This window comes from Cebidichthys violaceus, unplaced genomic scaffold (genome assembly GCF_023349555.1).
Source record: "Cebidichthys violaceus isolate CVI_PGR_0920_01 unplaced genomic scaffold, fCebVio1.0.p SCAF_24, whole genome shotgun sequence".
Lineage (NCBI taxonomy): Eukaryota > Metazoa > Chordata > Actinopteri > Perciformes > Stichaeidae > Cebidichthys > Cebidichthys violaceus.
In genome coordinates, this window is record NW_027176417.1 from 2,223,909 (window position 1) to 2,247,523 (window position 23,615).

The following is a 23,615-nucleotide window of genomic DNA, read 5'->3' on the forward strand; positions in this document are numbered from 1 at the left end:
GGAAAGGAGTGTTGGCTGTAATCAAATCCAAACACATGTACACAGTGTGTGCACTCACTCATTTAGTGTTTAAGTGTGTGGGGTGAGATGCTGAGACAGATGAGATAATCAGCCTGTAGGCTTTGCCTCAAACCAACATGTGTTTTGCTGGTATTTTAGACCATAGTGCCGTTTGAAGGCCAATAGTTGACATTATTCAGTTAGACCGATACTGGCCTTATGATTTCAGCATACTGATTCATTAGTTCAACCCTAATTTTTGAGGCTGGCAGGACTCCAAGCGCCATAGAAAAGTGGTTGAAAAATGCATGTTTCATAGAATAAGATAATACCTTCACAAAGTTGATGATTGTGTTGAGGCCTAAAACAATGTTTTCACTTATAACATGGAGACAAATGTCTGTTGTAATTCCAGGATCTCAGATTACTGTCATACTGTGAATAATAAATCGATTATCAAATGATAGCAATTCTTGAAACGGTGGCTCAAAATGGGAAAGAAAGAGATGGCCACCTTGTCGTATACAATGTGTGTATTTTACAGTGAAGTGTTGTTCTGTTGTTGACCTCCCACCACACAGAACACACATCCACAGTATCAACTAGCACCAGGCCAACACATTAAATATGTAGGCATGTGTAAAGAAACCCTGTCCTCCATTTCATCCTATTGAGACCAGAGCACCTCCACACTCTTTTTTTCCGACTGCCCCCCCCCCTCCTCTTCCTCCTCCTCCTCCTCCTCACTATCTTTTCATCTCTAAATCCTCTCTCACACATGCAGACGCACACAAACAGGCTTTCAAGAATCTGTGTGATTCAGTTGGCTTTTGCTTGTTGTTGAGTTTGTCCCATATTTAAATCCTGAAAACGTAAATATAAGTAATGACACAAGTTATTACAACATTTCTTTGAGAGCAACTTAAGGGTGACTTTAACAGTTGAATAGAGCTGAAGTGACACTGCTAAACTAGAGATGAAAGCTGTAATATATATACTTCTAATGGGCCGATAGTTGGGTTATGTATCAGTTTTCCCCTCAGCTAAGCCCCCGAAAAAGGATGAATGAAATAGTGAAGGGGTGTCGGGGCTTGGGGGAAGGGTACAAGGAGGCGGAGGGACATTCTTTCTAGGCCCCCCATAATCACTATTTGTGTTTGGCCGCATTGCCCCACTTCCAGAGTGTGTGTGTGTGTGTGTGTGTGTGTGTGTGTGTGTGTGTTGTTTGGTGGGTAAAGGGGTTCACTTGCAGCCCTGGCCGCTATAGTTTAATTTCATTCATTCGGCTGAGGACAAAGCGGGGAGTTTTAGGGTTTCAGCAGCAGTGAAAAGCAGCCCGACGCCTGAATGTCTGATATGTCCTCGCCCATTCACCCCAACGAGCATGCGTGGTTGATGAACGTTTGTTTATTGGTTATTTACATTAAAATCAAAAGACATCTTTTTTTTCTTTTTTCCTATATTCCGAAAGATGAATTGTTGAAAAGTGGACGCTAAACTACACAGCTGGTTTTAATTTGAGTAAGAGTTGTAAAAGTGGAGAAGGGGTCTAATTAGCTGCTCTCAATCAGCTGTGTGTTCCCACCTGCAAACTACATGCTGAGTGACTCCTGGGTCAGAGTTCTTTTGATGGAGACTCAAAAGCTGTGATTCCTATCGTCTACATTTTTACACACACACACACACACACACACACACACACACACACACACACACACACACATATATATACACATACACACACACTATACAGTAGAGTCAGAGAGGGATGCACATGTCTGGCGGTGCTCCAGAGTTTGGGTCTTAACCCCAGCTTCACTGCCCGACACACTGAACTGACAGCTGTCCGAAACACACACACCCTGACACACGACTTGCTCGCACACAGTCTGAACATCGGAGCGTTTCTAACAGACAGCCGTGGCTCTCTCAAGCTCTACTTATTGTGTTTTTTTTATAGAGCCGTTCACATTTCCAAAGCACATCCTCTCTTCCTCCTTTCTGGTTTCTGCTAATTGTGGCAGAGTTGTTGTTTCGGGTTAAATTACAGGGCTGGTCGACTTTGATGGAAGCTCTGTGGTCTGTTAAAGTCTATTAAAGTGGACCTGCTTTACCATCTCTCTAAACTGCATCCTGCTCTTTTAGACTCTTCCTTAACTATTTCCCTTCTTCTGTCCTGTTTTTCTACTACCCTTTTTTTTGCCTAATTATATAATTCCTTATATAAATCCTTTAATAATATCTTCCCTTCCCTGCTTCCTTCTTTCCTCTTCTGTCCCTGCTGCCTCTCTCCTGTAGCGTATTGCTCTCGAGGTGGTAGAAAATGTATGACTCGTGTCAGCGGGATGGTGTTTGTGTATCGAAGCCGGATGATTCCTGAGTCACTGTTGTGTCATCTTAATGTAATCCCTTGATATCAGGAGCCATGCCCAGTGCCTTACTGGCATTACAACTCTGTGTGTGTGTGTGTCAGCCAGTGTTGTCCCCATCCAGTGTAATAGATTCCTGCCCGACCACAACTACATGTGTTTTGCGTTGCCTGTTTAGTCGTAAACGGCTCTAACGCATGCTGCTAAGTGCGGACTACACATGAGACCTGCGGTGTGCGTCACAGTCTAGCCAACGGTGCGCTGACACACTGTACGTAGCATTACCGAGGATCTAAGCCCTTAATCTGCCGGGTTTCTTCATCACATGCAGAAAAACAACGGTGTCCTCAGGTCACATCTGATCATGATGCAGAATGTGCAGTTTTCTTGCACGATGCATTTATGATGGAGGATGCTCTTCTATGATCTACAAAAACAGCCTCCTGGTATCGGTTTGTGCACATGGAAGCCCGGTGAAGTATCAGTAAGAAAGCCGTTTGGTCGGCTGGCTCTCTTCTAAAATATGAACAGTTTGCTCGTTTTGCGCTTATATGGTAATTGATGGCGCTCGCTGCCAGCCTCGCCATACTGCCTGGAAACCTTGCAACACTCCCCTCGCACCGCTCTCAGCGCCAGCCTTTGTCCATACTGCTGAGCGCACACACACACACACACACACACACACACACACACACACACACATATGCACTTCACAATGACGCTGCTTCTCACTCACACACACACACACACACACACACTGACATGACGGAAACATCACAGTTTTCATTCACACACGATTGTACACAATTCCCTCCCTTGTGTTTTTGGCATACATGGGTCACACATGGCAGCTGAATGGGTGGTGGAGAACGTCGTTTTTATCTCTGTGTTTCTGTGTCTACATGTCTCGGAGGGCTAAATGAGATTACTGTAATCCAGCTTGGCCGGAGAGAGGAGGAAATCTTACCTCGCTTTCTCCCCTCTCCTTCCCTTTCTCCTCTTTGGAAGCTCTCCTCTTTGCACTTCCTGGTCTCTTCTCTTAGTGTCATCTGAACCTATACGCATATACAATTTATTCTTAACAAGGCTTGCGATGGTTACATAGTGGGACACCAATAGCTAGCCAACAAGTTTATATATATATACGTATACACCTCATACACACCTCAGCTGTTGCCTATAAAGATGGGTCACACTGAATTATTGGCTCCATTTCTGAACGTGGTTAAACTGCCACGACGCTCCCCACAGTTTCGTCTTCGTCTTTGCCGTCTGATCCCGTTTGTAACGTTTCAGCCGACCTCAGCCAAATGCCGTCAGCTGTTCTTAAATCGCAAAGAGCTTCGTCCGCCGGTTCTACAGGGTGACAATAACGATGTGTTTCGGGTCTTTTTCCTCAGATGGCGTTCTGCAGAGCGAGGATGGTCCCCTGTGTGCTGCAGAAATCGGCTCTGAACTCCAGAAACAGTTTGCCATCCGGCCAGGTTGGTTTAATTCCTGTCTCGCACACACACACACACACACACACACACACACACACACACACACACACACACACACACACACACACACACACACACACACACACACACACACACACCATTCTCGTGTTATTGTACCATCGGGCTTCGTGGTAATTAGCTTGTGAGAGATGCTCGTTTACCAAAATTGAACTAATTAACTGCAGCTCTAGCGACCACTGTTTTTCTACATTCTAACACAATTAGACCCAACATTTTGAATACTTCACAACTGCAATTGAATGAAACAATGCATTACTGTTGAATGATTGTGTTAGACTTACAGTGAAGTAAAGGTCAGGATGAACTAGTGACCCCAGAGAGGTAGCGTGGATTAGATTAGATTGGGTTGTTTTTGCAAATCCGCATTCAAGTAAACTAAAGGTTGATTTAATTTACAGATTTACAAATAATGCAACAGATGTCCACCATTTTTTCTTAGTTCATTTTTGTGGATTCACTCCTGTTGCTTTCTTTTACCAACATGTTTTGTTGTTCTGCTTTTGTGCTGTTTATTTTTCCTGTGATTTATATTTTAAAAAGTAAGAAAAGTACACAAATTCTGTACTTGAACTAGTTCATCTAAAGTAGTCCTGTCATGGAAAGTAAATTTCTCATGAAAAGAAGCGTCACGTTTTAAAGTTTGACACAAACGACTGCTCACATAGAAACGTGTGCACACAGAAACACACACTTCGGGCCCAGTGTTGGTTTACCATGGCGATAATGCCTGCCGAGTGACAGCATGTGAATAATTCATCATCATGATGATCTGCTTTGCAACTTGACCCACCAATGAAAGACAAGGCCGTGTGTGTGTGTGTGTGTGTGTGTGTGTGTGTGTGTGTGTGTGTGTGTGTGTGTGTGTGTGTGTGAGGCCCGTCTGATTTTACACTTTTGTTTTAGTTTCTGTCCTTTCAGAAGTGATTTGTGGAAAACGGTTTTAAAATCACGTCGCATGTATTTCCATCTTGAATCATGACCTCTGTGTCTCCAGGGGGCCGCGGGGTGAACGGCAACCCCGTCATCGTCTTCCCAGAGTTCCCAGATTTCAGCGAGCTGGAGGAGGAGGAGGTCCAAAATGTCCTTGGTTACCTCAGCAGCATCCACAGGTTAGCGTCTCACACACACACACACACACACACACACACACACACACACACACACACACACGCCCGCACACAGCATCCTCCTCAGCTTCCTTTGGTTTGACAACAAACAAACTGTGACGGGGATCTGGTCTGTGAAGGTGCGATACCACGTGGAGCCAGCAGATGTCAGCAGAGCGATACCAAAGGCCTGCCGCAAGGACAGCTGCTGCACAAAAGACATAAAGAAATACATTTTGGAGAGAATGGAAGATTACACGGAAATATATTTTGAGAATGGAAAGAAACAAGAAACATTATTTAAATATTAAGACCCCCACTTATAATCACGTGATTTGAATCTAGTTGGATAGAAATAACATACCGCAATAATCCTCACCTTGAAAGAAAGGTTTTAGATGTGGCTTGAGGTTGAATTTAACACAATTTGTTTTGCTCATTGAATTGAAATGAAATCATTATACACACCTCTTTCCTTCCCTCTGTCTTTCCTCCTCCTCTCCTCCTTTATCCTCTCCTCCCTCTCACCTCCCTCCTTTATTGCTGAGCACTGCATACTCATGCATACACACACATAATTAAGGGGAGGAGAAAGGATGGAGATGTATGCATCTCTATAGAAACGTTCTTGTGTGTGTGTGTGTGTGTGTGTGTGTGTGTGTGTGTGTGTGTGTGTGTGTGTGTGTGTGTGTGTGTGTGTGTGTCATGGCGGACTCAATTTTTTCTCTTTTTTTTTTGTGGCTCATCACCTTTCTCCCCCCCCCCCGAGTTCCCTCCCTTTCTCCCCGCCAGCTTTCTGCACCAAGCTGCCAATCGGCTGCACTCTGCGCCCTGATTGGCTGTGGGAGAACAGCAAGATGCAGGGCCTGTTTTTAATTGGCCGAGGCTGGGAGGCAGGTGGTGGAGGAGCAGAGGGAGAAGGGAAAGGAGGAGGGAGATGCTCTTTAAGGATGTGAACGGTCACCTCTTTCCATCCGCAAGCTGCAAACAGATGATTGTGGATGCAGGGATTGAACACTCACTACAGCGGAATAAGGGAAATTGAAGGAGGACTGGATTATTGCTGGATGCAAAGGGATATTAAGGATTTGTGTGTTTTTTTTTGTCTTGGAATAGCAAAGATCTCCCTCAGATTTTCAGCCAGGTTCATTCAAGTGGTTCGGAATTTTTTTTTTTTTCCAGTAGAGATGGATTGAGGATTTGATGTCGCAGCGTTCACTGGGTAGTGTTATATTTTCTTAATGTATCTGTGAGTGATGATGGAAATTGGCTGATAATGACGCACAGATGGACCAACTCAGCAGTATTTCTATGTTGGCCCCGCAGTGTGTGTCTGTGCGCGTTAGGCTTTATTCGTTATTCTTGTGTGTTTAGATGTCAGGATGCCCAGCAGGACCTCAGCCGGAAATACTGCATTCACACACACACACACACACACACACACACACACACACAGCTTAATGAGGTTGCTACATATGGTGCTGCCTGTGGAATGAATGAAATGGAATGAATATTTTCACACACACACACACACACACACACACACACACACACACACACACACACACACACACACACACATATTAACGCAGAGCCAAGGTTACCATGGTAATCACAAGGGTCTCTAATATGATGATTACCACAGACTCACTGGCAGTAGTTACAAAGGTTTTAACCTCTCCCAGCATTGCTTTTTAATCCCCAAATAATATTCTCTCCTGTTGTGAAGACCACTGAGTACCCGTCATTTTTACATAATTTTTATATTTGCTAGTGTGTGTCAGTTGCAGTGACCTGGTCTGATGTAAAGAAAGCTTGCACTTTTGAAAGATGGGGATACATTTGAACATTTGCAACTTATTTGTGGGTTAAAAATTCAAAGTATATTTTCTGTGATTGGGCTGAAATCTGCAAAATTGAATTAGCGGCTTGTGAATTTATTCCTTAATCGTCATTTGGACCTGTTGTCTAACAACTGACGTGGTGTCCAATCCAAAGGACACAGGGGTGATAACGGCGTGTGCTTCTCCCCTGCAGCGTTGCAGCATCAGCCGTGGGTTTCATCCTGGTCATCGACAGACGACTGGACCGATGGGCCGCCGTCAGGGCTACCCTGCTCCGCATCGCTGTAAGACCGTGTGTGTGTGTGTGTGTGTGTGTGTGTGTGTGTGTGTGAGGGATCAGTTTGTTTGTGTGCATCATTTGCTGATCATGTACCTCTGACGACTACAAATGGCTGTTTTGGTCTGTGTGCATTGCTTCTTTAAACACAGATCTGTGGGTGTCGTTGCTGGTGTCAGCTATGTGTGTGTGTGTGTGTGTGTGTGTGTGTGTGTGTGTGTGTGTGTGTGTAATTTGGTTTGTCACCCCTTAGAGTAATGGATGTTTTTGTGTGCGTTTGCTAGCTTGTACAATCTTGACATTATGTGTGTGTGAGTTTTGATTTATTCGCCGTGTATAGGAAGAACACGGATGGCAATTAAGCGACTGTGTTGTTTTTCCTTCTGGATGTTGAAATGAAGCAGGAGGGGAGTTATAAATAGCGTATTATGCCGGAGTGGGCGGTGCATTCTCGCAACGTGTGAACACAGTGTGTGCACACAGTGTGTTTGCAATGAGATGCCGTCCTGTTAGACGCAGACAGAAAGTCCAAACTGTGCGAGCCGTTAGCCTACTAGCCCACTAGCCCACTTCCTCTTGGACCGTGTCAAACTATCTCTCCTCTCTGAGATGATGAATCCAAGAGGCGTTACACGAGTGAAAGAGAAGGGGATGTAGGGGAGTGTTTAAAAATGGGGGGATGACGAGTTTAGAAAAGGCAAAGAGGAAGACGGGAAAATAAACCGATAATATGAAAAATTTTAAAAAGTAGAAAAGAAAACAGTTGTATCTGAAAGAAGTGTGTGTAAGGGTGAAGTCTCCACACTATCACTACCTTATTAGCTCCCTTTGTTTAATATCTACTCTATCAGCTTCCTGGATTCCATGCACTCCACCTTTGAATCATGATTACCCAACATGAGGACAAGGCTTCACCACACCCTACACATCTGTTGTTAAGATGCTCATCCTGCATTACACCGCCTAGCATGTTCGGCATATGCAGATATATGCTAATATATGCTAATTGGACACTGATTATAATCAAATCTAATCGTCCTGTCCTGGTATTTCTAAGAAACTATCCCCACTGTGACAATACGTCTTTATGAAGCTCCTCGCTTTATAATTACCAAGTCAATTTAATCTGGAGAAACAAACCTCTGCATACTCAAGACACCCCCCCACCAATCACAATGGACCATTCCAGGTCTATTATCTTAGTCCAGTCCATTGGCCCGGTCCATGTCCTTGAAGTTGATGGACTGTGGGTTTCTCTGATAGCAGGGAGCCAGTTAGTCGCTGGCTCTCTGTTTTAATCCGTGTGGAATAATGAGAAACAAACCGAAATACATGGAAACACTTGTATTTTATCAGTATAATAAGTATAAATGTTAAGGAGGAATTGATATTAATGCAGAACACTTCAGCAAACAATAAACCAAAGTCCTTTTAAAAATGTAAAAAAAAAATGCTTATCTATTTTATTGCCAACAGTTGGATGAGATGATTAATACTAACATGAAGCTGGAGCCAGCAGCCAGTTAGCATAGCTTAGCATTAAGTAAACACTGTGTCCAAAGGTAACAAAGTCCACCTAGCAGCACCTGTAAGGCTCATTTATTAACCTGTTATAGCTCGATTGTTTAATCAGCATTAAGCTCAAGTTCTATATTTGAGGACAATAAAACTAGGGCAATAAAAACATAATAGCTAAGATAAAATCTGTGTAGAAAAGCAGGTCTTTTTTTATCCATTACGTCACTTCTTTGCTCTACTTTTGTGATTCTACCGTCTCTTTGCTCCTCGGAGTCATCTTCTACTTCCCATCCCACACTCTAAACACCTGGGAACACTGCATCTCTTATTTTCGGCTGTATTTGTTGAAATGTTCAGGCTTTGGTTGAAGTTACCGTTTGTCTTCTCTGTTGTGGATTATCATGTCGGAAGTGATTTCTGCAGCTTTTAAATCTCCTGCTGCGGAGCGGGTTAGACGCTGGTATTCTTGTCGGCGGTGCCTTTTGTTGACGGGAAGCTTACTAATATTTAAAAAAAGATTGCAGTAGTGATTTACTGATCCCAAGATGCTGCACCTGTTACAGACATGTTGCACTCAAGAGGACACCAAACAAGCGAGAACAAGGTGGAATGATGTAGTGAATGAAAAATGCAAACAAATCACTGTGATATCTTGTATGAGGACAAAAGCTTTTATCAGCTAAATCAGGTCGGTCCTTATTTAGTCAATTAGTCCCTTAAACATGAGTCCCATTTAAAAAGATACACCAGGTGTTTCATGTATAGGGAGCAGAATTGTGTCCCCAGATGTTCGCGATGGAAGCGGGCAGCATTATAACGTGACCTGAAGGCGTGAGGAGCAGGTGTCTCACATGTTCTCCACCAGCCAGTGACTGCAGGACGAAGGTCGCTCGTCTTCCCGTGAGACGCTGTGCTCACCAAGGCCGTTCAAGGTTGCCCGCTGCCATTTGCCGGTTCTCCCGCCAGATAGAAAAAAAAGAAAAGAAAGAGAAGACGAGTCATGTATAGCCAGAGACTAGTGTACAGCTGATGCTCTCACACTGCCATGTTGTTCATCTGACCAGCAGTTTGTAGTCTCCGACACAGTGATGTGCTCCAGCGGTAAATAAAACTAATGGTGAACTTTGTCGTCGCCTTTGAAATAGGCAACAGTTGCTTATTCTGGAAGGAAATTAGGGCAAACGGGGCGAATCCACATGCTTACGCAGTCAAATGAAGATGGGGTATTTTCGCCGTGATTTGGGGATAATAGATATGCAGTCATTGAAGCGTACGGGGAACATTGCTGCGGGGCTGAAGACGCAGGCCGCTCCATCAGCTGGTGCAAAGAAGAGGCTTGAATTTAACATACCGGCTAAAAGGCAGTTACGGGACGGCGTCCTTTGTCAATCTCTTTGTCATAGGGTGGACACTTTTCATGGCCAAAAGCAGAGATGCAGACAGAGGGGGTTTGAGCGTGTGGAGGGAGGTATATCCAGCTCCCAGGAGAACAATGTGGATGTCATTAGAGGACACCACTGGAGTGGTTTTCCTCCCCGAAAGAATATAAATCACCCTGGTCAACAGAAAATGATATTCTAATCCTAATCATTTATTTATGTGCGCTCTTTATCTGCGAGAAGTGTGCCCCGCTTTAACGTCGAAGTGTGTGTCCAGGGGATGTGTGTGCGCATTAGCATGCCTGTGTTCATCTGTCAGGGGAATGCGCCCAGCAGATTGTGTATTATCATGTTAATGCAGAGGCACAAATTAGACCGCGACCTCTCAGGGTTTATTGAATTTAATGGATTCCAATTACAGAAGTATTGCTTGCTGTGTTTTTGTCTGGTGTGTTTTTAATATTTTCATCTAATTAACGTCCGAAATAGCAGTTATTTTGCTTTTTAGTTGCATCTATCCTACACTTTATCATCTGCGGGTGTTATGGAAAATACGCTGTCGGTTTCGGTGAAAATTAGAGAGGAACCTACAGTATGTAGAGCGAGCGTTGAATTTTCCAACCTGGCTGTCTTTCATCAGCATCACAGCAGGGTGTGTGTGTGTGTGTGTGTGTGTGTGTGTGTGTGTGTGTGTGTGCGTGTGTGTGTGTGTGTGCGCCAAAAATAAATGAGTGGAGCAGCAGAGTGACTTTTAAAAGACTCCCTCATACACACACACACTCTCTCTCGCTCTCTCTCTCTCTCTCTCTCTCTCTCTCTCTCTCTCTCTCTCTCTCTCTCTCTCTCTCTCTCTCTCTCTCTCTCTGTATCATCACTCTCTCGCATTCCTTCATCTCTCCATCTCGCTCCATGCGTTTTTCTCAGTGAGAATGGTTTCCATGGCAACGTGGTGCAGTCATTTAATGACTGTGATGTATGTGCGCCCCTGTGTGAGCGCAGGCCTACTTGCAGACTAAATTTAAGCCATGTACGATATTTATAAAAAATGTTTTACCGGTTCTGTCGAAGCACTCGTGTCTGTTTTTACGGGATGTTATTCTGTGATTCTGATGGACATCGGCGACGACGGATGCAGGCCATGGGTGGCACCATTTTGTACAGTTACTATGTTGTTTCCTCACATCCCTCGAAATGGTTTAAAGATTTAAAGAACCAAAACATTTCCATTGCTATTCTACTATGTTTTCGTCTGTTGGTTGTTTGCATGAGCAGCTCAGGACACACCACTGCTACTAAAATGTCAGCGACAGAAAAGCCAGGAACAAACAGGAATGAGGTTTGATCGGGAGGTGATCCAGCTTCATGCGTCCTGATTATTTTCAATGCTTTCTACAATATCCCTGCTTAATTTATGCCAACGCTGAGGATTTAATGAGCTTGTCACACATCTCTCAGCTTGCCTCTGGCCCTGAGTGTGTGTGTGTGTGTGTGTGTGTGTGTGTGTGTGTGTGTGTGTGTGTGTGTGTGTGTGTGTGTGTGTGTGTGTGTGTGTGTGTGTGTGTGTGTGTGTGTGTGTGTGAGAGCATGTCATCCTACATCGATTTATGATGCCTAACAGGGTGGAGCAATCCACCCAGGGTTTTAGAGGAAGCCATAACCAATATAGCCTTTCAGCTGAGTGGCCTCTTGGGCTGTTGTCTGTGTAAAGGCAATTCTACGCTTTTAACCTGTTAGCGCGGAGGTGGAAAGACAAAGGCTGTGGTTACTCCCAAAGCCACAGGACTAATTTACCTTGTAGTCACAGCTTGCTAGATGAGGAGGGGCAACAAGGGAGCAACTGGGAGGCAATGTGGGAGATTTAGTGGATATTAAAACCCAGAAAAAAACCAACTCTTCATGGTTCAGGATTGTAGCAGAGGGACAGCTGTTTTACTGCGTCTAGCTTCACACCTCTCCAGCAGCACTGAACTTGATATGTTACCAAAAAAATGAAGCATAAAAGTGAAGAAAGCAGCTATATTAAAACATTGTTTTTTAGTTGTGTTAATCAAATCAAATATGGCATCTGTGACCATTTTCTTTCAACCTCACTATAAAAACAAAAGGTGAAGCCCTGAATTTGATCCTGACGGATTATTTCTACACCTGATTTCCTCTTAAACATACCTGATTACTAAAAAGTGAACTACTTCCTGTTTTTCTCTCTCAGGGTTCATTTCCAGGGAACTTACACTTGGTTCTGGTGTTGCGTCCCACTACTTTGCTCCAGCGGACTCTGTCAGACTTCCTGTTCAAGTACAACAGGGATGAGTTCAAAATGAAGGTGTGACTCGTGCTCTGTCTCTCCTCCTTTATGCATTGTAAGTTACGCAGGATTTTCCTTTAACAAATGACACTTTGTATAATCAGCCGGTTGTGTTTTATCAGGTGGTGATGCTGAGTTCGGTGACTGAGCTCCATGCTTATATCGACCCAGGACAACTGACCACAGAGCTGGGAGGAACGCAGGAATACCGCCATGACAGCTGGATCTCACACCGCACGGTGTGTACATGCAAACATTCATTTTGTTTAATTTTTTGTGTTCCATGGCAAAAAAAACCCACCCAGTTTGACTATTCTTGTGCGACCTGTATGTCTACCTCCACAGGCAATCGAGGCGTTCGCCCTCATGGTGAAGACCACGGCTCAGACCCTGCAGGCGTTCGGCACTGAGCTTGCAGAGACAGAGTTGCCCAACGATGCCGAGGCCACCACCAACCTGCTGCACACACACACTCTGAAGAAGGATACGATGAAGGTCAGATATGCGGTTTACGATGGCAGGCACAGTGGAGGTGATTGTTCTCTGTTGCCACAAAGTGTTGAAGAAAATGATTTGTTGTATTTTTCCAGGAGGACCTGCAGGTGGCTCTGTCTCAAGGGGAACGGCTGTTGGAGTGTATAAACGAGCCTCTACAGGCGGACCCTGAATACAGCATGACCAACGACGAACTGGAAAACTTAGCTACTGTGCAGAGGTAGAGGAAGGGATGAATGTAAACATTAACGGACAAGGAAGTTGACCCTGAATGCATCAATGAGTCCTCCCTCCTTCTCTCCTCCTTCCTCTCAGACTCCTGGGTCAGCTGGACGAAACCGAGACAGCGTTTGATGATTTCTGGGAGCGTCACCGCACCAAGCTGGAGCAGTGTCTGCAGCTCCGCCATTTTGAACAGCACTTCCGTGAAGTGAGTTGAATCATGGGAAGTGTTGCTTTGGACGGCCGAACGGCAATATGTGTGTCAACACGTTGACGATGTGCTCGTGTGCTCGTTCGCAGGTGCGCGCCCATCTCGACGTGACATCAGAGCGGCTGTCAGGTTTCTCTGAGGTCAGCGTAAGCCCCGCCCACGCTGAGCACGTCCTCCGAGAGCTCAGCGGACATGAGGACAAAGCCTGTGTAAGACACACACACACACACACACACACACACACACACACACACACTGTCCTGATTCATCATGCGACATATGCCCGACACTTTCCCCTTTGATGCATCCTTGAAGCCATATGACTAATGATATAATCAATGTGATGCTCTATCCCATCCCCCACTCACTGCGCAAGCTTCACATGTGAAAATGCTGATATAGGTTCTTTAAAAAAAAAAAAAAATGAAAGAGGTTGATTGATTTGTACAAAGCTCCATCCCGCTCTACTTGGACACAGAGGACAGAGAAGGAGAACAGGTTGTTTCATAGTCAGCAATTGATTGAGGACGTGTCCACTGCTGACAGCCCAGCATTCTCCACATATCCTCAATATTCCGATATTAAAAAAAACCCGGACATCTCCGCTGTGTTTTGACAGGACGCACTGGACCATGCCCTGTCCCTGGCGTGTGAAGGTGACAGGCTGATAGACAATTCCCACTACGCCGAGGACTCCATCAGGCCTAAGTGCAGCGAGCTGAGAGCAGTGTGCGAGGAGATCAGCTCCACTCTGAGGAGCAAGAAGAGCCTCCTGCTCAAGACGATGGAGCTCCACCACGCTCTGGAGAAGGTAGGAGTGTGGGCCAGATTGTGTGTGCATGGGATGTGGAGAAAGATGATGGAACATTGTTCCAGACTTTGTGGTCCATAATTTCCATGAATATTTTCCTCCTAGGCGTCACGGTGGTGTGAGGAGGGCATCTTCCTGTTGGCCAGTCAGCCAGTGGACCGCTGTCAGTCTCAGGATGGAGCTGAAGCAGCTCTGCAGGAGCTGGAGCGATACCTGGACACAGCGCCGCTGCACACCATCACCGACCGCAGCGCCATCTGCTGCCAGCATGAGGCGGTGCTCACAACTCAGCTCAGGGTCAGTAGGACGTGGATTTAACAGATGAAATTATATTCGGTTGAAGTTTTTAAGTTAATTCGCTGCAATACCTGCGATCGTGTTTGGTCTCCATCAGGACCAGGTGGAGAGGGTTTTCCAGAAGCAAAGCTCCGTTCAGGAGATGTTCGAGAAGAGACGCGTCAGCCTGAAGAAACTCGCCGCCAAACAGACCAGACCAGTCCAGCCAGTGGCACCAAGGCCTGAAGTGAAGTCTCCGCTCTCCTCTCCCAGTAAGCCTGGATCAATAGATAAACTGGTTTAGCGAAGAAGACTTGGTTTTTAAATCTTCTGACCTGGTAGGCGTTTTTTCTCTGTCCTTCAGATCAACAGAGAAAAGAGAGAAGATACTCTGCAGATAATGCCATCTGCAAAAAGGTAAATGTATGACTAGTAATCAACTGATTGGCAGTCAATATTAAAACTAGATTTTATTTCATTTTTCTTACTTTATGATGATTAGTTTGAGTCAATTATCCCTTAAAATGATTAGAGATGTTTAGTCAAATACTCCATATGAATGTGTGCATGTCCAGGTGGAGTCTCCCATACATAACGGTGGCACCAGACATGCTTCTCTCTCAGAAGAGGAAGAAAACCTGGCAGTGCTTCGGCGGTAAGGGGGAGGGGTCAAAGATCATCCTCAGAGCCATAGATAAGAAAATCAGTGATACTGCAACTGACGGAAACTTCTGCTTTTGCTGTGTTGCAGCCACGTGATGAATGAACTGCTGGAGACGGAGAGAGCGTACGTGGAGGAGCTGCTGTGCGTGCTGGAGGTGAGCGTCGGTCGTGTCACCGAGATGTAATTCGGTACATGTGTGCATCTGTTCTCCGTATCTGTGACGCATCTGTAATGTTGAAACTCCAGGGCTACGCGGCCGAGATGGACAACCCAGCCATGGCTCACCTCATCCCCAGCACCCTGCTGAGCAAGAAGGTCGTCCTGTTTGGCAACATGTCTGAAATCTACCAGTTTCATAAGAGGTACCACCACCCCCCCAGTATTTATGCTAAACTAAGCTGCCGGCTCCAGCTTCACGCTTACCGTACAGATGCGAGAGTGGTATCAATCTTGACAGGAAGGTGAATAACTGTATAACCGACACTCTGAACCTTCATGTCGTTTGTCTCCAGGACGTTTCTTAAAGAACTGGAAGCGTACACTGACTGCCCAGAACTAGTGGGCCACTGCTTTTTAGAGAGGGTGAGCACTTACCTCCTGCTTTCTGGTGTGGACTCATAATGAGCCAATAAAAAAACCATATCTTTATCTTAAAAAGTCAAATCAATGACGGACATGATTTTACGTCTGTCTGTAGATGAAGGACCTGCAGATCTACGAGGCGTACTGCCAGAATAAGCCTCGCTCTGAGAGCTTGTGGAGACAGTGCTCCGACTGTGCCTTCTTCCAGGTAGAGCTTTTCACCCCATACTTTAGCAACACCTTCCTTTCCGCGTGGCTCATAAGAACGATGAACTCAAAGTGTCCTCGTTGCTTTGTGTTTTATGTGAACCAGGAGTGCCAGAAGAAGCTGGAACATAAACTTGGTTTGGACTCCTACCTCCTGAAACCTGTCCAGAGAATCACCAAGTACCAGCTGCTGCTGAAGGTGAGCTGATGTTTTTTTGACTGTGTATCCATGTGGGTTTATTTCAGTCTCACTGTATTCACACGTTGTGTTGTGTGTTTGCAGGAGTTGTTGAAGTACAGCAAGGGATGCGACGGCTGTGATGACCTACAGGAAGCTCTCTCCTCCATCCTGGGGATCTTGAAGGCTGTCAACGACTCCATGCACCTCATCGCCATCACGGGATACGAGGTCGGAGACGGTTCGGATGATTCGGATGCAGACGTTTAGTCAGTTGACGGAGGATTAAATATCTGTCCGTCTTCTCCCTACTTCAGGGTAACCTGTCGGATCTGGGTCGCCTGCTGATGCAGGGCTCCTTCAGCGTGTGGACGGAGCACAAAAAAGGTCACGCCAAGGTAAAAGACCTGGCCCGGTTCAAGCCCATGCAGAGGCACCTGTTCCTGCACGAGAAGGCGCTGCTCTTCTGCAAGAGGAGGGAGGAGAACGGGGAGGGCTACGAGAAAGCTCCGTCTTACAGCTTCAAGCACTCCCTCAGTGTAAGCTCTCATTAATCAGGTTTTGAGTTGCCGGGGGGGGAGATCAGGGCTGACTGTGTGCCTTCATTGTCCTCTCAGATGACTGCGGTGGGCATTACAGAGAGCGCTAAAGGAGACAACAAGAAGTTTGAGGTTTGGTGTAACTCCAGAGACGAAGTCTTCATAGTCCAGGTGAGCTCACTCAGCCTCGCTGCTTTGATAGACAGAGAAGAAACCCGATCACTGTTAATGCCGTGTTATTGATTTTCTCATCTAGGCTCCAACACCAGAGATTAAAACCTCATGGGTGAACGAGATCCGCAAAGTTCTGACCCAGCAGCTCAAAGCCTGCAGAGGTATCGTGAACACACCCGGCCGCACAAACGCCAAATCATTTAGCATTTCTTCTTCTCTGTCTTTTTGCGCAACACCGCTCTCAACTGCAGTTCATGTTTTAGATGCCAGTCAGCAGAAGAGCTCAGACTCCGTTTTCCCGAGTCCCACCAGCAACAGCAGCTCCCTCTCCCTCAGGTGGGTGTCTAGCCTTGTATAAACATCGCGCACACAAGGCTCACCCACGGATAAGATGCCTTTTATTTGTGGTTTTTTTACGTTTCTTTCTTCTTGTTCCCAGTCCATTTCGTAGCAGTGGTCAGAAAAATCAGAAGAAGCAAGAGGAGAAGAAGGCGGAGACGAGCTCGGTGTTTGACTCCTCTTCTTCACCGAGACTCAAAGGTAAAGGTTTGATAGATCCTCCACACTTAGACATGAAATGTATTAATCTGTGGCTGAGATGCTCCTACGGAGAGCTGCAGAGTAAACTCTCACTAATCTTCTTTTTCTTCATCACCTTCATCTTCATGGTTCCTCCTTCTGTCTCTCTACCTCTCCATTTATTTTTCCATTCTTGCAAACCTTTCTTTTTCTTTTCCTCCATTTCAAACCATTGTTTCCAGATGAACCAGTGACCAGTCCGACCACTGACAGGTCTTCAGTGGCTAAAAAGCGTTTTACTTTGCAGGGCTTCAGCAATCTGAAGAGTCCGAAAGGTAACATTGGCAGACCGAAAGAGGATTTTAGCTTTCATTCTGTCTTTAACGAATTAAAAGTTTGATTTATAAGCACTAAAAGGAACCCCTCATTTACATAAATAAGGAAGGACAGTGTTTTCCCTTCAGCCAGTATAGTTATCATCAGTTTTATAATAAATACAGTACATACATGTGCTGTGGTATTCATTGAATATCAATTATTGCATTATAATATGGCTGTGAGGTGATTCTAGTTGTTATGTTGCAGTCACTCTGCCTCCTGGTGGTAAAAGTCAAACATTGCTACTGCTGTAGATGCACCAGACCTTAAACAAGCAGTTACTGCATGTTCACACTTCACAGGAAGCAGTATTAATTCTGTGTTTTTTTTTAACCTGATGCTGACCAAAGACTGGAGGTCACACTAGGCACAATATGTACCATCTTCTCGCTGGTTTAGATATTTAATAAGTGTCGTATTCTTGCTCCGTTCTCTTTCTCACTCTTCTTCTTCTCCTTCCCCCTCTTCACTTTTTTTCTGCCTGTGTGGCCAGGCTCGGCCCTGAGCCCCGAGCACGGCTCCAAACGCCACTTGGTCAAGAGTGACCCCACACCGTTTGGGTTCAAAGGTACATTGTCGTCCGATATCAAGGGGCCGTCATCCATCCTCCCATCCCTCACCACTAAAGCGTACTCCAGTGTGTGTGTTTAGATTTCACCCGTGTCTCACATAGAAGGATGCAACTGGATGTGATGCGACACCAAACATGAATCCAGCCGTATAAGCTGGTCTTCATACCATCACCCTGCATTTACCGTCACAGTACTGTACCAGTGTTGAGAGAGAAATGTGTTCAAAGAATATCTGCAGGACCTTGAAGTCTTGAAATGCTGTTGCCATGTGCATAACAACATTTTTTTCCACAGGTCATAATCATCACTGAAGTATAACAATAATGTTTGTAACTTTTAATTTTGGGAATTATTTTTCTTTGAGTTCTTACTTAGTTAGCTTAGCTTAGCATAAAGACTAGAAACAGAGGGGAGCGCCTAGCCTTGCTTTGTCCAAAGGTAAATAGATAGGCAGGCTAGCCGTCCCCCTCTGTTTCCAGTCTTTATGCTAAGCTAACCGACTGCTGGCTCCAGCTACATATGCAGCATATAGACATGAGAGTAGTATAAAATAATTTGTGAAGATGCTGTGGCGAACAAATGCCTGATTACACTAATAAGGGGAGAAATCCCTGCGTATGTCCAGCGGCAGTGATGTGGAGCGGGTTTACACCTGCAGGTCTTTCTCCTGGTCCACTTTGCCGACTCAGCTGTCTGACTGCAGGACTAGCTGTCTCACTGACTCGCTGGCTGTTTCTCCCCCGTCCATAGAGCCGACCCGCCATGTCACTCTGAGCAGAGTCCGCTGGATGAGTACCTCTAGTCTGTTACAGAACAAGCGGCGAGGTACAGAGCCGCTCTGAGGATCAGCCACTGTGGGTGTTTGCTGTGGTGTGTGGTGGACATGATTGATTTTTTTTAAAGGAGGTAAAGTGTAGCAAAATATCCACTTTCCTTTCATTTAGCCTTGTATTGAGTCTTATTTTTTACTCTTTGCACTTGCAAATATAAGATTTTAAGTCTCACTTCAAGGCTAAATGGCACCGTTTTCTGCAAGTTACCTACTCTACCTCAAATCAATCACTCTCTCTTCTTCTACTGTTGGGTGTTTTGGGTTAGGGATGGTGTGGCGTGGACAATGAGTATTAGAACTTATTTTCCAGCACTGGCAGTCAGGGCAGCCTTGAAATGAGTCCACGTGATTCAAATCGCTGCGTCCTTCTGATCATGAATCTTGATTTAACTTTGGTTTGTGTTTTACCGGGACCTGTCTCCATTGATCTTCCATTGATTTGACGTGTGTGTGTTTGAGTGTGTGTATTGATTTGTCATACAAACATGTTTTGATCTGATGGTCCAGAACGGATCGTGTGGTTTTGTGGTCCTCATGGGAGATTTGTGTGTAACTGGGACTCTTACTTCCAAGTGGCATTCAGTTTGCTCCTGACAAAATTCACATTCACTGAGATCTCTTTGTGTTTCTGTCCTTTTAATATCAACAGAAAACATCAATCTCACTTATATTCCAACCATGAATATCCCGACTATCCACTCAGTGCAGTCACTCATCATTCTACATGTTTTAAATGTTCCTTAATTAGTGAACCAGGAAGCATTTTAATGCCACGTGGAGTGGGAGTGTGTGTGATACAGATTCCTCAAGTCACCTCCCATGTCTCATTATTCCACTTCTCTCCTCCCCCTACAGGCTGGACCAAGGCGTCTCTCTCGGTGGACGCCTCAGAAGAGAATGATGGGTACTCCAGCGGCGAGGACCCCATGAACTCTGACCCCGAGGACGAAGTAGAAAAGAAGCTGGTGAGCCTGAACCCGAAGACTTCTCTTTCCTACACTCTGTTGTTTGCCACCTCTAACCGACCTGCCACCCCTCCCCCCCTCAGGCTCCGGGGAAGTATACGGTGGTAGCGGACTGCGAGAAGGCGGGACCTCAGGAGCTGTCTGTCAAGAGCGGAGACATGGTGCAGCTAATCAGAGAAGGAGAGGAGGGACAGTGGTAAACATCTGGTTTTCTCCAGTCAAAAGAACCCCAAATCACTTATATCCAGACCTTAGTTTGATTATTAAAGGTCCGAGCAGTTTTAAAATATATTCTACTTCCACAATTAAGCACTTTATGGGGTCTATTTTGTTATGGAAATATTGTGTAGAGTTGTGAAATGAATGAAGTCTCTGCAGGCGTCCTGTTCAGGAATAAACCAGAATGTATTTTCCTCCTTAATTCATACAGTCACTACAATAGCTGGTGTAGCAACTGTGTTTGGACAAACCCCAAATCCATTCAATCCTCTGCAGGTTTGTGAAGAACCTCCGCAGCAGTAAGGAGGGCTGGGTGGCAGCAGCGAACCTCCTCAGCCTCATCACAGAGGCCAAGTCGTCCCAGTCGCTCAGCAGCTCAGGTATTCGTCCCGTGTGCACTATATTACAGATAGATTTTTATTTTAAAGCCGTGATGTGCTCCTCCAACACCGTTGTTGTCTGTCCCTACAGACGGCAGCGTCTCGGGGAACCTCAGCACTTCTTCCAGCTGCAGCGAGACCTACACCAGCTTCTCCGACATCAAACCCTGACCTGCGATCACTGTCCCAGCTCCCCACCCCCACCCCACCCCCACCCCGTCGACCTGAACCACGTTCCATGTGGAATATCTCAAAAAAACATGAAGGTGACAGAACGGATCGAGGTGTTTCATCACACAGACCATCCATGTCACAGTCCAACAAATGCTACCAGAGTTTTATCTGACGGCCGACTACGCCTGATTATTTATAACCTTACCTGTCAGTCTTATTTCCACCCAGCAGTATTAAACTCTCACTTTAGATTCTTTTTTCCTTCAAAGAGATCAACATGCTGGCCTTCTTTAAACATCACAGTATCTGTGGTGCACAGAGGAGAGCTAAACGTCCTCCGTCTCATATTTAATCCGTCTTGCGATGTAGCATTACAGTGGACACATTTGAAGAACATCTGCACTTAAAACTGAACCCCTTCAAGCCGACGACATCGCGGCACAGCGACAGATTCTCGTGCGGGACGTCCACAGGTACAGATACGATCGGAGTCGGTATTTCACATGATGCTTTAGTGTCGGACATTAATCGTACACTGTGAAAAGTGGCAGCTGGCTGCAACAAGAGAAGAAAAAAATGCTTCTTGTGCATCTCTGAGCAGGTCCAATCTTCAGGACGTGTCACTGTGAGTCTTGTCACTCGCAGGGTGAGGTGTTGTTAGATCCCTGCAGTGTCTGGCGGGCCAGCGGTTGCATTCCTCCCATGTTGTTGTTGTTAAGAGCTTTCCCCAGCTACTAGAAACACAGAGTCAAATGCATCACTAGGCGAATGTCACCCACAGCGCTACCTGGTGGTCAGATGTCATTCACTTCTCAAGCCTCACATCCAAATCCCTCACACAGCGAGCCGCAGCTTGGAACAACTTTTGGACCTCTTTTTTTATCTAAGCGTGATTGTCTAACTCGCCTCTGAGCTGCTCTGGATTTACCTTCTCAGGAAGCCCCAGACGTCGCGTGGGCCGGCAGGTGTGACCGCATACCTGCTTGTGTCGACTAAGCGCCTTTTGTGTGTGTGTGTGTGTGTGTGTGTGTGTGTGTGTGTGTGTGTGTGTGTGTGTGTGTGTGTGTGTGTGTGTGTGTGTGTGTGTGTGTGTGTGTGTGTGTGTGTGTGTGTGTGTGTGTGTGTGTGTGTGTGTGTGTGTGTGCGCGTTCTTGCACAAATCCAACTAGTGTATGTCGCCCTCCGGAGGCTCGATGGTCATTCTAACGCGTTTAGCTGCTGGATTAATGTCGAATGAGTTCGTTGATACCCCCCCCCCCCGCTTTGACAGAGACAGATAAAAGTCAATACTCTGCACATGACCACTGCGCTCACCTATCTTTGGTTTGCACTGCGGCAACAAAAGCAGGCTTTGTCCCCTCCCCTCCCCTCCCCTCTGCTCCCAGCCCCACTCAGGCATGTGACAGGAGCCACAAGCAGCGCTAAACCGGGGGCCCGGACCTTTCTCAACATGTTTTGCAACCCCCCCCCCACACACACACACACAGCAATATTTGCTTACTTAACCATGTAGCCGAGTAATCGAATAACAAGGTGCAAATAGGAAATGATGAGAAAAGTCTGACAGGGGTGGTGAGTAAACTAAGTCGGCTGTAGTGGAAAGAAGGGTGTTGATAGCGCGTGTCTGACAAACCAGCTGCACACAAGGAAGCTGTGCTGTTCTGAACACTGAATGACACCTTTTTATCATACTTTGTTTTTCAAAGGCAAACATGTTTTTACATCCACAAGAGAAAACAGTGCAGCATGGTGTTACAGTCGAACCACCGCCACCCCGTGGGTTACTGTTTGTCCACCACTGTTTATCACCACTGTGGTTTTGTTGCACACGGCCCCCGACTATGATTAGTGCTCGTGATGGTTTTCTCGAGCTCTTTTTGCCGGAAAAAAACAACAAAAAAAACACCTTTCTCACTCAAATCACAACACGCATGTCCTCCTTATGAAAGGAAAGATTCTTCTCCAGTAAAAAAAAGAAAAGAAAAGGACGCTTACGGGCCTCTCTGTGTCAAACTGTGAGCTAAACCAGAGAGTAAACTGTGGCTGGCATTATGCGTCGACCCGCGTGAGACCGAGAAAATGTATGTTACACTTGTACAGATGTGTCCTCTATACCTCGCATTGTTTTCCTCGAGAGCATGCACATTGTGAAGAGGATCATGGTTTATGTGAGTCTCCTTGTCTCTCTGTAGCGTCTCTCTTTGTGGCATGTTCCTCATGAACCTCTCTTGTCAAGGCCCCCGAACAAGGCAAGTATTTTTTACCAGGCACCGTCGTATGTTGTGAGAGTTTATTTTCTGCCCTCCTGGGAGCTGACACGGGCACTAAACTTAAGTCAGTGTTCTGTCACGATCACACAATAAAGCTTATTGAAGGGTTTGTACTTTTTGACCTGGAGGTTGGAGAGATGAGAAGGGTTATATTTTTTAGGTTTCTTTTTATGCAGCACATTGCAGCGACCACTGTCTTTATTTTCCTATTGTATCTACTCAGTATGGTGTTGATATAAATATATTATGAGACATATGTGTATATTTGTAAATATGTAATTCTGAATTGTATGTAAAATGAAAAGCAGCTTTAATAAAGTCTGAGATGGTTTCCTCTAAGGGATTTTGCCTTTTTGTGTGGGAATTGAAGCTATTTTATTTTATTCAAATTTTATTTGAATAAAGTTATAATTGTAACTCTCAATTAGACCAGTGTGAGCCATGTAGGCTTTTGGAATAACTATTAACTGGCTTATTTTTTTAAATAAATGTTTATTCTTCAACATAAAAATACATGAATATATTGACTGTTATAAAAGATGTATTTTGATCCGGATGTGTAAAGTTTACCACGTGGTATTTAACCTCCAATGGGCTTTTCCCAGTTTACACTGTCATGATTTGTT

General features: G+C 45.4%; 1 protein-coding gene across 4 annotated transcripts in view; it reads left to right on the plus strand.

Annotated features, from left to right (window-relative positions):
* Positions 1 to 23,328, plus strand: part of mcf2la (mcf.2 cell line derived transforming sequence-like a) — a 32,642-nt gene extending 9,314 nt beyond the window's left edge. For 2 of the 4 annotated variants that reach the window (XM_068719280.1, XM_068719281.1), the window contains exons 2-32: positions 3,770 to 3,853; positions 4,887 to 5,001; positions 7,036 to 7,126; positions 12,226 to 12,339; positions 12,444 to 12,560; positions 12,667 to 12,816; positions 12,912 to 13,036; positions 13,132 to 13,246; positions 13,339 to 13,458; positions 13,869 to 14,060; positions 14,166 to 14,357; positions 14,455 to 14,608; positions 14,701 to 14,753; positions 14,912 to 14,991; positions 15,088 to 15,154; positions 15,247 to 15,362; positions 15,513 to 15,582; positions 15,698 to 15,790; positions 15,896 to 15,988; positions 16,073 to 16,198; positions 16,285 to 16,506; positions 16,585 to 16,677; positions 16,763 to 16,841; positions 16,944 to 17,016; positions 17,120 to 17,220; positions 17,442 to 17,534; positions 18,071 to 18,145; positions 19,837 to 19,946; positions 20,030 to 20,142; positions 20,442 to 20,545; positions 20,637 to 23,328. In XM_068719280.1, the coding sequence (XP_068575381.1) occupies positions 3,770 to 3,853; positions 4,887 to 5,001; positions 7,036 to 7,126; positions 12,226 to 12,339; positions 12,444 to 12,560; positions 12,667 to 12,816; positions 12,912 to 13,036; positions 13,132 to 13,246; positions 13,339 to 13,458; positions 13,869 to 14,060; positions 14,166 to 14,357; positions 14,455 to 14,608; positions 14,701 to 14,753; positions 14,912 to 14,991; positions 15,088 to 15,154; positions 15,247 to 15,362; positions 15,513 to 15,582; positions 15,698 to 15,790; positions 15,896 to 15,988; positions 16,073 to 16,198; positions 16,285 to 16,506; positions 16,585 to 16,677; positions 16,763 to 16,841; positions 16,944 to 17,016; positions 17,120 to 17,220; positions 17,442 to 17,534; positions 18,071 to 18,145; positions 19,837 to 19,946; positions 20,030 to 20,142; positions 20,442 to 20,545; positions 20,637 to 20,716 (3,410 nt within the window). In that variant the 3' untranslated portion in view covers positions 20,717 to 23,328. Of the gene's footprint in view, positions 1 to 3,769; positions 3,854 to 4,886; positions 5,002 to 7,035; positions 7,127 to 12,225; positions 12,340 to 12,443; positions 12,561 to 12,666; positions 12,817 to 12,911; positions 13,037 to 13,131; positions 13,247 to 13,338; positions 13,459 to 13,868; positions 14,061 to 14,165; positions 14,358 to 14,454; positions 14,609 to 14,700; positions 14,754 to 14,911; positions 14,992 to 15,087; positions 15,155 to 15,246; positions 15,363 to 15,512; positions 15,583 to 15,697; positions 15,791 to 15,895; positions 15,989 to 16,072; positions 16,199 to 16,284; positions 16,507 to 16,584; positions 16,678 to 16,762; positions 16,842 to 16,943; positions 17,017 to 17,119; positions 17,221 to 17,441; positions 17,535 to 18,070; positions 18,146 to 18,899; positions 18,975 to 19,836; positions 19,947 to 20,029; positions 20,143 to 20,441; positions 20,546 to 20,636 lie in introns of all 4 variants that reach the window. The other 2 variants (XM_068719284.1, XM_068719283.1) reach the window with 2 other exon arrangements.
* Positions 23,329 to 23,615: the final 287 nt, after the last annotated feature.